We start from the raw sequence: 17,106 nt of genomic DNA on the forward strand, positions 1-17,106 counted from the left end.
AGTGTGATCATGCTTCACTTGTCTGAGCGACGCGGCTCATCGGTTTGTGGCTCAGCACATTATTGTAGGTGTGCAACATGTTTCTGCGACACAGTCGGTCAGCGCTTGGCTGCCGACAGACGCCATATGCCGTCCCATCCTGCTCCACTTCACGTCTCCTGTAGCTGTCTTGACTGCCAGTGGAGACAAACTCATGGTTCCCTCATCTGTGTATTATATTTATCACCCAGTTGTATAAACTGGATACACTCGAACCTGAGGCCTCCTCCGTCGATCACTGTTGAAGGGTTTTCTAAATGTGTGAGGATGAGCTTCACGAGAAGGACAGGTGATGTTTTGTGGTTGAATGCTGGATTTCCACCTGTTTGAATCCACAGTTAGAAGCAAGATGCTTTCCAGTGATAATATCAGTTACATCTTTAAATACAATTTCGAACAGAACTTGTACTTTAGAGATTTGTTTTTGCACCATTGCACTCTGGATGTTTGAATTTGTCGGCTTAAAAGAAGAGAGAAGCGGCCCATAGAATTCACACAGATCAGCCACAACATTATGACCACCGGTGACGTGAATCACACCGATTTTCTCTTTGCCATGTCACATGCTAGTTGGTGGGATATATCAGGCCTTTTGTCCTCAAAATGTTAGCGGCAGGAGAAATGAGCAGGTGGAAAAATTCGAGCGAAGTCCAATTAGTAAACCCCAGAGGACCGGGTCAGGACGTCATCAGATATTCTCAGGGATTCTGCTCTGGTCATGGTCACTATTAAAAGTGGGGCAAAGAAGGAAAACCAAAAGAACACGCGACAGGGTCATGGAGATGTGATTGATGCACACCTTCAGTGCTTTCGTTTCTGACCCTTCTCCTTGTCATCCCTCAGAGTGCTGGAGCCCGAACCCCCACAGCAGACCGTCGTTCACCAGCATCCTGAGACGGCTGCTGTCCATCGAGCAGTCGTCCATGTTCCAGATGCCTCTGGAGTCTTTTCACTCTCTGCAGGAAGACTGGAGGCTGGAGATCCAGCAGATGTTTGACGAACTCAGGGCCAAAGAGAAGGTGAGGGAAAAGTGCAATCGGGTTATCAAGGCCATTGATAGTCCAGGTGTAGACGTCATTCCCTTGTCCGTCTGCAGGAGCTGAGGTCCTGGGAGGAGGCGCTGGCCCGGGCGGCCGAGGAGCAGCGGGAGCAGGAGGAGCAGCTGAAGAGGAGGGAGCAGGAGCTCGCTGAGAGGGAGATTGACATCGTGGAGCGGGAGCTGAACATCATCATCCACCAGATGTACCAGGAGAAGCCCAGCGTGAAGAAGAGGAAGGGCCACTTCAAGAAGAGCAGACTGCTGAAGCTGGGCAGAGACAGCAACTGCATTAGTCTGCCCTCTGGTGGGTAGAAAGAGGAACTGTATTAAAGCTAAAAAAAAACCAAAACAAAACAAACAAAAAAAATGACCTGAATCAAGTGCACAAAGCTGGCAGAGCTCCAGGTTTGATGTTTCTGTTCCATAGCAAATTTGACCAGGTTGGAAATTGGGACATAAACTGCTGAGCAGACTAAACAACATAGATAATGTACATCTGTAGCGTAAAGCCGGAAAAACATTTGATAAAGGTTTTGTAAAAAGATTGCTTTTGCTCATCGGTGCCCATAATTGGACTAATTGTTCAGAATTCCTCTTCTACACTGCTTTGATTAACTTAGGGCTGCTGGGGACTGTGGGCGAAGGCGTGGTACCTCACAGGTTGCCAGATAACCACAGTCCAAACACAGAGAAGCCTCCGATTTACACTTACAGATGATGTTAGACTGACCAATGAGCTTCAATCACGCCAAAAAAAAGTCCCCAGCAGGACTCAAACCTGGAATAATCTGTGAATTGAAAGTGCTTACGACTCAAGACTCCAAGACAACACAGGATCCAACAGGTGTTTCCTTTCAAAAGCTCACATTTCCTAAAATCTACAGAGATTAATTCATCACTGTGACTTAACAACAATCCAAAACGTTGTGCTTCTTTAGACCATCGAAGACACAAAAACATTTTCCACTCATGTTGAAAAGCCAATTTGTGAATAGTATTTTATATTTGCATGTTCAAAGAACAAACATTACACAATAAAAGAGACAACAAACAACACCAAACTCAAATCACAGGGTAATGTAACTATGAACTAACAAAATAATAATGCCAAATAAAAATAAAAGCCCATTTTAAACACATTTAATTAATTAAATGAATTTAATTGCTCCTGGGTGCCTTCAGCAAAAGTGTCTCCTAAAAGACAAAAGAAAACGTGATAAATAGACACATCTATTCGGCTGCTAGCTAATTTTTGCAGGAGTCACCACAGCGAGGAATTGCAACTCGACTTGAGAACTGATGAGATTTCTACTATTCTGATTCCATTTTCGATTCTGCATAACGAATCGTTTTTTTTATCGCTTCTTATTTGGGAAGCGAAACCTGCAGTATTAGCAGCGGATCGAAAACACAACGTTTACTCAAAGTTATCGTTCTAGTTATTCCTGTGAAATGTCATTAAACCTTTGAGCATTTTTGCCGCTTTAGCACCATGTTCCCTGCCGTCTGGACTGGTGAGCGACGTCGCCACACATGTTGCGTAGCTTGCGTCAGCTACGCACCGTACGTGGTGACATCATTTGCTCCCATCCATCCCTAATAGAAACCTGTATCTTTGACTTAGATTTCACACTCGTATGGACAACTGGGACTTGAACCATAGTTTCCCCACTCTCAAGGTCAAGATCTGAACCACTTTACCGCCAAAAACACATTTTAAATTAATTTCAAAATGTAATGGCGGCCAGTGCAGTGGAGCTGAAACCGATGTGGTCTGTTTCGTTTTATTGATATACTGTATTTATTATTAGCTCCTTAAATAAGTCTGGTTGAGAATTCCAGTCCAGTATTCATGCATTACCTCACAACACATTATATTTCTGGTCCTTATGGACAACTGGTGTGTTGCTTCAGTATATTTATTAGCAGTAAAGAGAGCTGCTCTGGTACTATTCATAAGGGGAAGTAACATGAACATTAAGGCACCACAGTGAGAGAATCCTTCATTGAGTCGTGTGACAAGTGGGTAAGAGACACACATCCCATGTTACAGCGATTGTGATGACATTGGGAGAGAACGTGCAGTCTTGACCTCGTCTGATCTATGAGATGTTTGTACCCAGATTTGATCATCGACGGAAGCATCCATTACACCGGGAACTCTTGTCTTTCAGGCTTTGAGCACAAGATCACGGTGCAGGCATCTCCCAGCGTGGACAAGCGGAAGACGCAGGGGAGCGAGAGCACGACCCCGCCTGCGAGCCCAGGGGTCATCCCTCGACTGAGAGCCATCAGACGTGAGTACACAGGTTCCTAGGCGAGAACAGGACTGCGCGTCGGAGTGAAACATTTGCATGGCGTCTTTCAGTGACGCCGAGCGACGGCAGCAAGACGTGGGGTCGCAGCGCCGTGTGCAAGAAGGAAGACCTGACAGGCAACAAGAAGAAGGGTCGCACCTGGGGTCCGAGCTCCACCCACCAGAGAGAGAGAGTCGGCGGGGAGGAAAAGTAGGTCCAGAATTTGTCCTTTCTCGTTTTTCTATTAACTGATTGACAAGGGACGTCTAAAAATAAAAAAAATAAAAAAATGTGATTCGTTCTTTAGTGATTCCTCACTCATAATGCCAAACTAAAAAGCTTTGAGACTTATTTTAAATTCTGGTTGAGATGATTTTGATCTCTCTCGATCTCTTCATGAACATTTCAGTGTGCTTTTCTATTTCATATGCTACAATCATTGAGAATAACAACAAAAAATATGTTAAAATATATCAGTGTAATAAATAAAAAAATGTATGAACGTTTTAATGCTTGAAATATTCATTGTGTTGTAATTTTTTCTAACTTTCAAAAACGTAAAACGGTAAAAAACCCAAGTATTATATCTGTGTAGAACAAATCAAATCAGAGTATAGTAGTGGTTCACGCGCTCTCCTTAAAGTGAGAATGTGTATATAAAGATCTCTCATTCGTGTGTCTTCTTTTGTGGCCTCTAATCCGAATCGCAGCTCTTTCGATATAATCACTGTGTTATAAAAGACGTTTTGCTTTAACAAAGGAATTATCAGTCAACATTCCTCAATTTTTTTGTGCTACATTTTTGTCGTTTCTTTCCTTTTTGATGAAGTTCCAGCCTGACCGAGCAGTGGGAAGCTGTTTTTGTGTTTCCAGTCATCACAAGCAAGGAGAAGCCGATGATTTTTTTTTTTCAGATTATTGTTCGGTGAAATAAAAGCAGTTGATGGATATTGTAATAAGGCCAGCGGAGGAGCTGTCCTCTTTTGACCTGATTTCAATCTTTGGATTCGAAGAATAATTTTGCTCAGGATTACAGAGTAATACGTTGTGAAGAAATGTTAAATCTCAACTAATGTTGAGGAGAGAGGCGTCATATTAGCGTCGCGGAGCTTTAAGAAACTTTTACGGTTTGTTGTCATTGATGTTTATTTTGGAAGTTAGATTGATTGGAGGTGATCGAAACATCTCTCAGAGGAATACCTTATTCTAGTATCTATTCAAAATATAGAAATGGTAAGTCAGCGCAGACAAGAACAAAAGAAATTGGAACTCGGATCCACGTTTTATAATCCGTTTTGTTTGGTCATGTTGTTGTCTGGTCATATGAGCGCTGCATTGATCTCCTTCCAGACTGAAGTCGCTCAGTGAAGGATCCAAAGTTTGGTCGTCCAGTGCACCAAATCTGGGGAAGTCCCCCAAACATGCTCCGATGACAGCCGGCTTCTCCAGCCTGAATGAAATGGGTGAGTGTTTCACTCTCCTGACCCCCTGTCCGTCTTACTGTAACTCCGTCACCATGACTCTTTCCATCGCTTCTCTCTCGTTCGTAGAAGAGTGCGGTGAGTTCGAGGAATCACCGGGATCCCACATGCCGTCAGACGCCAGCAGTAACGGGGCCATGGAGGACTCGGGGCCTCTGTGGAGCGGTCTGGGGCCCAACGCGGCGCCTTCCGTCGGGAGTATCGGCTCCTGTCAGGGATCCGGAGGCCTGGGGACGGGTGTGAGCTACCAGGACTCAATCCGCCGCTGCAGCCAGAGGAAGAAGAGCGACACGCTGCTGCTGGGTTGCGCCTCTCTGCTGGCCTCGGTGGCTCTGGGTCAAGACCTCATGCAGCTGGGAAAACTGCAGGTAGGATGACCAGCGCAGTGACGGGCTGATGTTGGGTTGTTTTACATGATGACTAATGCCAGCACTCAGTGTGAAGACTTTTGAGTCTATTTCAACGCTTTTAAATTCTTTATAATTGCAACTTATGGAGTTGAATAAATTGAATGAGTCGTGCAAACAATATGCATCTATTTGTATTCAAGGAAACAGGCGAATAAACAGTACGAGACAAACAAACTGAGTAGGAGCCATAGTTTATTCATTCTTTAAACCATTCTACAGGAAACCAACATTAAGATGTAAAAATCTATTTTGCAAGTGTGTTTTTAGCGAGTTGCAGCTCGGTTATGTTTACATGGCGGTGGAGTGATTTGCACTTAAGTCTGTTTGACTCAATGAAAACCTGTTGGGATCAGCTGGATGTGATGATATTGCGGTCGGAAGTCATCGTGAAATCCTGATAAGATAAAGCAGGAACATGCTGAAGGGAATCAGATTTAAATCAGACCTGATTTAGTAAGATCAGAACACACTCAACGAAAGGAGCACCACTAGAAATAAGCTATTCCAAGTAGGAGAGGCGAGACAAAAAGGACGTGGGCCTATAACCAACACTCAGTCCTGGCTTTTACCCAAGATTTGCTCTGTATATGTAGTTTTAAGGCCTTATCAGTGAGTCTCTCTTTAGGGTGAGAAGATTATATATAACCTGTGTAAACCTGCGGTGAAGCACAGCTTGACTTCAGTGATTATCCACCTTCTTTCTCAATGTTCCTCATCGAAACGTCTCTGCTGAACAAAGATAAACGCATAACTGATGAATGCTTTTGAAAACATTGAAGTTATTATTTCTGATCACACCTGATCTCTGTTCTGCTGTGCAAGACTGCTCGTGTTGACACGACCTGGCGTTGCCCTCAGGTGCTTCAGGACGAGCAGGACCTCAGAGAGGAGCAGCGTAAGAAGAAGGAGGGCCTCTTCCAGCGGACGGGACGTTTTCGTCGCAGCACCTCCCCACCGAGCCGAAACCTCTCGCTGTCTCTCTCCCGACATCAGGACTCGGCGCTGCCCTGCATGGACCCTTCTCCCTCCGTGACCCTCCTCTCTTTGTCCTCTCTGTCCGACTGCAACTCCACCAAGTCCCTCCTTCCCTCGGACCCGGACGATTACCCCATGACCCCGACGGCCGGGGTCAAAACGCCGGCCGCAACCCCGGCTCCCGCCCTCAACCCGCTTTTAGACCTGCGGGCAGAGAGCTTTAAGAGGGAGCCCAACCAGTCCCTCACGCCCACCCACGTGTCTGCAGCCATGGCCCTGAACAGAGGACACAGACGCACCCCTTCGGACGGGGCGATACGACCCCGAGCCCAGACTCTGGGCCACCGCAGGACGCCGTCAGACGGCAGCATGCCCATGCCTCCTCCGCCGGGGCAGCAACACGGCACAATAAGCAGAGGTACAGGCACACATCTGACAAAAATGCCTTTTCATCACGATATGCACCTCTTTTTGCCCATTAATTCACAAAAATTCAATTAAAGTCAAGAATTCTCACTCGTGACTAGAATACTTGTATTCATTCACAAATATTTAGCTAATGATGAAAAGATGGACCGCATGAGGAATACCTCGTCTTCAAGTTACACACCGTCGTGGATAGAATGCTGAATGAGCCTGCCTTCAATTGTAAAACTATTCCAGACTGCAGTAGTGAATATCTGTGGTGTTTTGTTTTTGTTTTTTTTCTGAACTTCTCTCTTAATTCAGGTATGCGTGACACTCTGGACATCCCCCGGCTGCCGGACCCCTCCACCATCTTCCCAGTTCCCCACCGGCGAAAAGCTCCGGCTCCACCGATCCCTGACCAGAACCCTCACTGCCTCATCAGCCCCCTGGAGAGGCCCAAGACGCTGGAGTTTGCCCCCCGGCCGCGGCCCACTCCGGCCAGGATGAGAGCCGACCCCCGGAAGCTGGGCTCTCTCTCGCGGACCCTGAGCTCGTCGCCGGGCAGCGGCTGCGACAGCCCCCTCGGTTCAGGGGACGGCAGTGCAGGTGCGGCGCGGCCCAACCTGATGGACATGGACGTGGAGGGCCAGAATCTGGACCCCACCGTTCCTCTGTGTGGCCAGCGGCAGCCCCCCACTCTGTGTGGACAGCAGTACACATAGTGACAAACGGCGATGGGACGTTTCTTTTTTTTTTTTTTTTTTTAAGACACGGGAGTTTGGGCTGAATGAGAAACACCTACTTGATGTCTGAGCCGAGCAAAGTGCACTCACTGAAGTTTGCAAAAAACAACCCACTCTCATGTCATGTTGTCGGCACTTTTTGATAGAAGCTGTGCTTCTAACGTGTCCTTTTACTGTCCCGAGAAGGTGAGAAACCTTTACAACAAGCCATTCCCTATAGTGCTCACTGACCTGCACGACGCCCAGGATCCCACGGGTCTTTTAATTCCCTGTGGCGAGCTGTTCCCTACCTTACCTGCACCTCTCCCTGTCTGCAACCCATCTCATGTGCTTCTTCATGACCTATGACCAAACTATAATTCCTCCCAGACTCATGACACTCAAAAGCCATTCAGATACTTAAAAAGCCATTTTTTTATACTTTGCTCTTTCTGGTTCCTTCGGTCCATTTACTTTTGCCAGTGTGTACTTTCTCACTGAAAACCATGAAAGCTTTATTTTATTTGCAAACTTTTTTTTAAATATTTCAGGCGTTTTTGGTTAAAAAAAAGAAGAGGAGCTGGATTGTTTAAGTCTGAATAGAGTATCCTTGTTCTTAATTTGCACAATTTGTTCAGACGTCTCCTCGCGGCTCTGCCTTCATCCTCATGTGTCATCATCTCGCTGCATGGCGTTCATTGTCCCAGACAGGAAGAACTGAATAAAAGCCTTTGTTTCTCTTATAGCACTGCGGGACAGCCTCAGCGTGTAAAGTCAAATACAGAGTTTTATTTTCTCGTTTATTTTATCATCCCGGTTAGCAAAAAAAAAACAGGTTTTTTTTATATTGGTTTGGTGGCCCCAGGTGTGTTTCTGTGTGTGAGTGTAAATATCACTGTACATGTATGAATGAGCCTCATAAGTTCATTCCTGTGTGCCGGTGCTTCTTCAGTGCATGTTGATTTACGTGTGAATGGTTTCATTGTAGCACTGGAGCAGAATAGGACCACCGGTTGCTGAGCATCTGTTCGTCTTTTACACCACCTGAGGTTTTTTTTTTTTTTTTTACTGTTTTAAACATTCCTGTCTGTGAAGTGGATCAAGTGGATCCTGCTTCTCGCCACTGAAACGGACCGAATTGGAAAACACCGAATGCGCTACAGATCTCAACTCCATGTCGGCCTCTCTTCAGACGTCGCACCCTCTCCTCCGACCTGCCGTACGTGGACGTCGGTGGCACTTTAGGAGCTATGTTGTGCGCCTCGCCTGTCTCTCCATGGACTCGTTGACTCGGCACAAAGTCCTCCGCTCACGGCTGACAAATCTACTTTTCTCTGCAGAGTCAATTTTGTACGTTGGACAGTTCATTCTGGCTGCGGACGATATTGAGTTGACTGTGCAATTTTTTCTCTAGGTGTGTGTGTGTGTGTGTGTGTGTGTGTGTGTGTGTGTGTGTGTGTGTGTGTGTGTGTGTGTGTGTGTGTGTGTGTGTGTGTGTGTGTGTGTGTGTGTGTGCGTGTGTGTGTGTGTGTGTGTGTGTGTGTGCGTGTGCGCGTGCGTGCACTACTATTTGTATGGGATGATGACAATCCCATTGGTAGAAGACTGAGCCCAAAGTCATTCTCCCCGTGTGGTTAAAGAACACTGAGTATTTATTAAATTTATTGTTATTATTGGAAAGGATTAATTATTATTACTGTTATTGCAGCTCTCTTCCAGGAATATCTGTATATATTTGTTAATATAACAAGGGGGGGGGGGGAACAAACAGGGAAAACGGCTCACTGGTACATCCATGTTGTCTTCAGTCTCTTCGATGTTCGATGAGGAATATGTGTGAAATGTGGTGAATGAGAGATGAATAAAACCAAAAAAATGAAGATGTGTCGGCATGAGATTTATTTTGTGATTGCCACAAGTGCTTACAAAATCCAACAAGTTTGATTCATAGTTGAGGTTCAGTATCTTGTCTCAGGGCAACTAATTATTCCCGATTCTACCAACTGAGTCGCAGCCAGTCTTTTGGAGCATAAAGTAACTTTAGTAGTATTTTGATGGCATGGCTGATGATAATGGAGCAATTTTGAATTGTCTTGGTCTTCAGTCTGACAGTTGAAAACAGCTCTGAGCCTCTCTCATAAGGTTAACATGATGTAGTTTTGGAAAAGATTAAAAAGAATTCTTCTCATCGAATATTTATCCAGTTGGTATTTATGAAACCGAAAATAGTGATTAAAACTGACTCACCACATTTACAACAGTGACCTACTGACACACTGATGAGTCACGATGAATTATCTCAAGATATCAGAAGGATTAAACCACAACTGTTACTGTAATACTTGGATATTTTATATGGGAATGTCTTTTCCCCCCATGTGGTTTAATCTTTTTTACACAAGTAAAAGTACTGTTGAAAAAAGTGCTCAAGTGAAATTATATAGTGCCATTTGTTCTAGGCAGGTCCACAAAACTATATTCTACATTTAAAGAGAGAAATCTAATTTAACTGCTAGCCTTTAATTATTTACCTGTTTTACCTATTTGCAAATTAACTGTCATTAACTCATCAGTGTTAACAAATAAGAGTCGCCAAATATTGTCACCTGCCCCATTAATGATCGGATGCTGCATTTCATAATATTATCAGTTTCATTGTTAAAATAAACACAGAAGTAAAAGGAATGCGTTTACATTCAGAAACAGATAATAAACGTTGTACTTGATTATATTTGTGGCACGAGTGTGCTAAAGGTGTCATTTCAGAAGCAGTGGACAGTAGTTTGACGCCTGGCACCAGCAGACAAAGGTGCCTGCAGTGACATCAAATGTCCTCTAGGTGTCGCCACGGTGTCCTATGATGTCATGTCAATTTTTGAAGTGTTTTTCTTTATGTGTGACATTCCTGTGGTGGCTCTTTGACACTGCAGCTGCCTCACAGGGTACGCGAAGGACCACACCGGCAATCACAACTCTTCATTTACAATTTCAGAACTGAATCCGTGAAAGCAAAGATGTAAATGTCTCATAATGTTTGAATTTTTTTTTCCTCCGACAGAAGGACCTTTGTGTGTCCAAACAGACAGACTCCAGATGTTACAGACATACACACACACGTACAAAAACACGCTCAGCTGCTGTGTCTGCCAGTGTGACCGCCAATCAAACACCCTTTCAGACGCCAGCCTGTTGCCTAGCAACCCCGCTTCACCTCCATGGTGATGCTATTAAAAGCAACAACAACACACACACACACACACACACACACACACACACACACACACACACACACACGCACGCACGCACGCACGCACACACACACACACACACACACACACACACACACACACACACACACACACACACACACACACACACACACACACACACACACACACACACACACACACACACACACACACACACACACAATGAGTGTTCTGTATGGGGAAGGCAGTGTGTGCTTTCTTTGTCTCTTTATTTCTGTTGTTTGTCATTTTCCCCTGCAGTTAGGACTTTTTTTATTTCACCCCCTTTATCATTTTCTTTAAGTTTTCACCACATTTCTTTCTTTCCAATCACAATTCCTTCTTTTTTTCTGAGTTCTGCTGAGCTGTCGTGTCTAATGTGTAAAACACATTCAGGCAGACTCAGGTGGTGGGAGAGAAAGAGGACAAAGGGAAACAAATTGAAAGTGTCTTAATTTCTTAGGTGAACAGTGAAACAGACGGTCTGGCAGTTGGTGTGTCCTCCAAACTGAAGAAATCTACATCAGGTCATTACACCACTAATGACGCTTCATTCTTGGAGGACTGAATAGATTAATGGACAAATAAGAGCACAGCGAATCAGAGTTTAAAATCAATGAAATGACTTGCAAACTTTACAACAAAGTATGTTGAACATTCAATCTGCTCGAATTATTGTGTGATAATGTTTTCTGGATCAATGCATTGATCAGGACTATTTAACATGTGAAAACACTTGTTGAACATCACCTGTGGCTCAGTCTGAGTGAAGAACCTTTTAAAACTGCTAAACCCATTTCTCTGCTTTGAAAGATGGAAATATGTTGTTATCTCTAGTAGGAGAGTTTTATATCTGTTAAGATCTCATCATAGCAAGGCAGCTATCAAGATAGTTTAGAGAGCACAAATCTAGCACAAACTAAGATTTTAAATAAATAAACACTCAATCATATGATGGTAGATACACACATGCATAATCCTGAGGAGATGATAAAACATTTTCTATTTTTCTTTAATCAAGCTATCAAAGATCCTGTTGGGTTTAAATATGAAAAATTTCATTGATGCCATTTATGATGCAGGTGCAGGACGACTTGCTGACAAGAGAGTGAGTGATCATGTCATAGTTATTCTTAAATAAACAACATAATTGCAATACAAGACTACTTATGTGTCTGTGGCCAAAAGATACTTATAATGAAAACAAATGTCTATAGGCGTCGTGTTGTGTTCTATTAATTATGCAAATATGCTGTGAATGACTATTAGGTTGTCCCCCAGTGGCTTGGAGTGTGAAAGTCACTTGGCACTGTTTACTGTGCTTTAAAGGTAGAACATTTATGTGACTGTATAATGATCAAAATTGATAGATTTAAATTTATATGCAATATTAAAACAAGGCTCGATCTCATAAGGACCATGCAACCTGAAGTCTGCGATGTCATTGGGGGTTGCTCAATAAGGGAAACCTGTTCTGGTCATAATTAGATTTGCACATGTCAAATATACCATAATAAGACTGCTTACAGAATTTACATGAGATCTGCAAAACTGAGCAGTGCTTTTTTTTTTCATTTTTCAGAAAGAACCCCATCCCCCAAAAAATCAACGACAAAGAGGTTGTCCAGAACCTTTTTGAGAATAAATCTCATGAGCTCTGAAACAAAGAAACAAAGAAACAAAAAAAGGTTTGAAAACCCACATATATACACAATGCTTTTATTTTTTGGGAGAAATGATCAACTGATTTTAAAAAGGCTTTAAAGTCTATTATTACTGCTGCTCATTCTTGCAGAAAATGCACAATTAATGTTGCAATTATTTAAAGAAATTGTAATGAAATCAAAGTTTATTTTTAAGACAAATGGTTTGTGAGGCCCATTAAGGATGGTTTAACCTGAAGTTAGTTTAATTGAGTCACGCTCAAACGACAGAATTCCTCTTTGTTTGAAACTTTATTCATAATCTTCATTTACCAATCAATAGTGCATTCCCAGGCTAGCAAGTTCAGTAAAACCAGTGCTGGAGGCCTGTTGGATGTTGAAAATTGAAAGGCCTCCGGGGAGCGGGGTGAGACGAAAATGCGGTCCAGGCCCCCCCCTCGACGTCCCCAGGTCCGTGTCCTTCAGTAACACGTCAGCACAGTAACTCACAGGAGGGACGACGGCAGCTGTGAGCATCGATTCCCCAAATAAAACAAAACAACAACATCTTAAAAATAAAATCCTTAGAGTTCTTCTCCTCTCCTGTGATCACCAGTTGTTTTCTCTGTGCAGACGAGTTGGTTGAATGGCCGGTGGGATGCGATGGGGAGTCTCAGGGGATTGCACGTCTGAACCAGTTCTGGATCCCTCGACAAAAAGGGACTTCGGACAGAAATACCAAGAAATACACACACAGTTACAAAGCAGCTCTTTGAAGGAGCTATAGTAAAATTCTCTTTTCTATCTCTTGCTTTTCTTTTTTGTTGATAAAGTAATTTGGTAAAGTAAAGCTTTTAACAACCATAAAATTTTCCATTTTTATAATTTTTTTTTTGTACATTTGTATCATATATTCACAAAAAAATCTACTTTGACATTTGACAAACATTTACTTCAAATGACATCAAATGAAAGAACATATATTTTAAAAAAAACACAGCCAGTAGTTTTTATTTTTCCATCTCTTTTTTTGTTGTTGTGCTTTTTGTTTGTTTTCAAAGCAGATCTGATGCAGAGATCCAGAGTCTCTGTCTCTGTTTGCACAGATTGCAGACTTTTCGGATTACGCTTAAGAACAATAACAGCCTCTTGAGTCAGCTCGATCATTAATCAAGAAGAAAAAAAAGAAACAAAAAAAACAAAATCAAAACAGAAACAGCAACAACAACAACAAAAAAATGACCGGCTCGAAACAAACCTGTTGTACTTGTATCTAATTTTTCCCAAGACAGTCGTAGCACACGTTGAGCTAGAATGACTGAGCACAGTGAGACAAAAACAAGATGGCAGACTGGTGCCATGGAGAGAGGACCGTGTGTGTGTGTGTGTGTGTGTGTGTGCGTGTGTGTTTGGGAGACCGATCCCAGAGGGGCCCATAGTGGGTGAGGAGACCCGGCCCAGGCAGCCATGGAGACGAGCCTGCAGGTGCCCTAAGTTACTGCCGTGGTGATTTATCTCCTTTGGGGAGGAAACCAGCAGATGCAAATAGAAAACACAGGCGGGCTGAGGGAGGCTCCTGTATTTGACCACTTGGCTGTAATTAGCCAATCGATAATTATCTTGTCGCTGGATAGCAGGACATTGCAGCAACACCGTTCCTAAATCATGTGGAAAGGCCTTGCTGGAGGAGCAGAGGCTGTTACAGCAGCTGGATAAGATCAGATAAAGGTGAAACGCTCACATCTTTTGGATGATGTGGTGTTTAATGAGAAATAAACTACTTTTCAGGGATGTCAAACTAATTTCAGCTCAGGGGGCCACATGCAGCTCAATTTGATCTCAATGGGGCTTGACCAGTAAAACAAGCGGATGATTAACTACGAATACAAGATAACTTCTGGAGGTTTACCTTAGTTTTAGTGGACAAAAAATGGGAATGCATCCAAATGTTTATTGTATTTAAAAAAGAACAAAAACAAAATCTATGATGAACAACTTTAAATTTTCTTCTATGTCTCTTCTCACTCTCATCGTATGGCTTTGATGCTAATGCTATTTTGGTACGGATCTATCGTTTACAAGAACAAGTGTCATCTGCTGATCAGTTTTCAATCTGAGCCCTGTTGCAAGTGTTATATTAGTTATATTAGACTCTCAAAAGGGCCTCGTTTTGCCCACAGGCCACATGTTTGACACCCCTGTTCAGAAACGTTTCCCTGCTGCAGCAGCAGATGCCTCACGGGGTGCTGGCGGCGGTGGCGGCGGCCTACTTCTCCCCCCCCACTGGAGCCTCTCTGCGTCATGCCGGTCTCTTGAACACACGGTGCTGTCCCTCCAGAGTCCCATTGACACACTTAGATCCCTATTTACCTCAGAGCAGGTCAATGAAGTAAAAGGGGCGGGGGAAATCTTTCCCATCATCTTTTTTTGATTTGATTTCCTGCTCTTTATAACAGAACCCCCCCCAACATTTTTCACTTCAGCCAAGGCAGAAGGTGACCCCGGTTCTTTTGAAGAACCTAATTTCCTTTCTCCAGAAATATTTGATACCCATTCTACTGCTGCGATCACAGTTTGTCGCCACCTTCTGTGTTTCTTCAGGGCGGAAGAGTTAAATCAGCGGTATGAGCAAACAGTTTAGTGGCAGCATGCCATGACAGGAAGCAATAGAGCAGCTGTAATCCCCCATCCCAAACATCTGAAGTAACTCTCTGGAGCCGCACGTTTACATGCAGGATGTGGGCTTGCACAAGCTAAAAAGAGGAAAGTGGGTTTCATGGCATTTGAGACGAGGGAAAATTCAGGTCATGCTTTCAAAAGTTCAATCCAACCTTCTGCAGAACACGGGCAGCCAGATTTCAGCTTGTGGTGGAGCTATTTTCAAAGCAATATTCACATTATCAATGATTCAGCTTCACAAATCACAAGAGAAGCGGCGGGTAATGGATATCCACCAACCTTAATGTCAGCAGTGTCTAGTACTTATGTTGTGTGGAATCTCTCTGCACAGCACAGAGAGCTTTTAAACGCGGGTGTTTTATCTATCAACATACAATAAAGTGTAAGCAGGAGAAATCTCCGATGGCTCACTCTTGTCGGAGTGCACTAAAGCTGAGTGCTCCGGGACGGTGGTTTTGGACTGTTGGGACAGACGTGTGTGATTGTTTTCCCTGCACTAACACCGCCCAGAGTCTCCTCGCTGTCTTATCGATGTCTGGAAAGCCTCAGCATTAGCAATAAAAGGGTTGGACCTATATTTTCGGAAATGTCAGTGTCTGAGGTGGACATCCGTCAAGCCAACGGAACGGGAAATGGAACTCTTCTCATTGGCTATGTTGCGTTGTGTCATCCACGACGGGAGAACAGAGGGGGGGGGGGGGGGGAGGGGATGATTGGAGTGAGGGTGGGGGGGCTGCAACAGTCTCAATAACAATAATACGACACATGACCCGGGCGGGCTTCAGACGACGGCTTCAAGACACACCAGTTTCCACGACAGCACACCCGAAAAGAGCGAGAACCGCTGGAGAAGTTTAGTCTCTGGCTAGTTACCACCAATACACCAACTACTGAGTATGACAGCGAGCTGAAAACCCAAATAACGTTTTACAAACACTTGAATTAGCCCTTGCATTGAAAAAAAACCCAACAACAAACAAACAAACCAAAAAAGAAAGAAGCGAAAATCAGTCTAAAAACCGAGATCCATTCAGGAAAGAAAAACGAGACAGAACAGTGACAGTTGTAAGCACAGAGGCAGGCTGTTCCTCGACTGGATGAAAGGTGTCTCGTGCCGGTCTGTCCCATCGTCTGGGACAAGGGGCCTGAGTGAGCCCTCTTGGGATAGGATGTACAATCAGATTGGGCCGTGATCGTGTTCCGTGTCTCTCACACACAACACGCGCAAACACGCCCCTCGTTGTCCCCACCCCCTCAGCTTCGGACCACCTGCACGCACCCTCGCCCCCGCGCCGGTGGCGCTGCGATGCTCCCGAACCCTCCGGTTCTCCTCGCGAGTTTCACACAAGACCGAGAGAAAGAAGAAGAAGGCGGGGAGAGGCGGCGTTAAAAACATTTACTAAATCACGCAAATGTCCATTATTCATATGTATGTTTTTTGAAGCTCCTTTTTCATTCCACCACGATGACGGTTTCATATGAGTATTATACAGCATCTCCCCTCCACCCCATCAATTCTTTTTTTTTTGTTTTGTTTTCATAATTGTTTGCTTGCTGACTGCGTCTCGGGAGAGGAACCACAGCACCTGAGGGAGAAACAGGGAGAAGAGGAGGAGGAGGAGGAGGAGGGAGAGAGAGGGTGAGAGGCTTGCAGGCAGCGCTTGATATGTGTTCCGTTTTTGTCCACCGCAGGCGAGTGACTGGGTCTCTTCTGTCTGTGCTGCTGCCTGGAGTCAGAGGAGGTGGAGAGAGAGAGAGGAGGAGGAGGAGGAGGAGGAGGGGGATGGTGGTGGTGGTGGTGGTGGGTCAGAATGGGACTGCTTGTGGGTTCAAAGGTCAGAAAGGGGTCAAGGGAGGGAGGAGGAGGAGTGGGGGTGGTGGGGTGTTAGCCCTGGCTTTCTTTGCCACTCTCTCGTTCCCGTTGTCCACTCTTGCTCATCTTCATCTCCGTCAGCTGGATGTAGCGCAGCACGTTGGTGTCTGTGGCAGAGGGAGGGGATGTGAGGTGAGACGGGAAGGAAATCGAGGAAATAGAAACATCTTCAGTTACCACATCGTGTCGTCGGCTGAGTGGTAAAGAGCAGTTTCTACCTGTATGGCAGAAAGGGCAAGTATTTCATAAAGGTGTCGCTCTTGTGAAAGCTCGACACTCCTCAGTCCATCGA

General features: G+C 44.4%; 2 protein-coding genes across 2 annotated transcripts in view; one reads left to right on the plus strand and one right to left on the minus strand.

Annotated features, from left to right (window-relative positions):
• map3k10 (mitogen-activated protein kinase kinase kinase 10) overlaps positions 1–7,483 on the plus strand; it is a gene marked incomplete at its 5' end in the record, with an annotated part of 31,919 nt that extends 24,436 nt beyond the window's left edge. Inside the window, 8 exons of the mRNA XM_080504479.1 lie at positions 883–1,058; positions 1,136–1,382; positions 3,253–3,375; positions 3,447–3,585; positions 4,726–4,838; positions 4,926–5,224; positions 6,125–6,659; positions 6,971–7,483. Coding sequence (XP_080360605.1) covers positions 883–1,058; positions 1,136–1,382; positions 3,253–3,375; positions 3,447–3,585; positions 4,726–4,838; positions 4,926–5,224; positions 6,125–6,659; positions 6,971–7,371 — 2,033 coding nt within the window. The 3' untranslated portion in view covers positions 7,372–7,483. The remainder of the gene's footprint in view (positions 1–882; positions 1,059–1,135; positions 1,383–3,252; positions 3,376–3,446; positions 3,586–4,725; positions 4,839–4,925; positions 5,225–6,124; positions 6,660–6,970) is intronic.
• Positions 7,484–16,826: 9,343 nt separating this feature from the next.
• The window catches only part of LOC308141793 (uncharacterized protein C19orf47 homolog), a gene marked incomplete at its 3' end in the record, with an annotated part of 31,718 nt that continues 31,438 nt past the window's right edge, over positions 16,827–17,106 (minus strand). Inside the window, exon 10 of the mRNA XM_080512017.1 lies at positions 16,827–16,921. Coding sequence (XP_080368143.1) covers positions 16,827–16,921 — 95 coding nt within the window. The remainder of the gene's footprint in view (positions 16,922–17,106) is intronic.

Source organism: Blennius ocellaris, assembly GCF_963422515.1.
Source record: "Blennius ocellaris genome assembly, chromosome: 2".
In the NCBI taxonomy this organism is placed as follows: Eukaryota; Metazoa; Chordata; class Actinopteri; order Blenniiformes; family Blenniidae; genus Blennius; species Blennius ocellaris.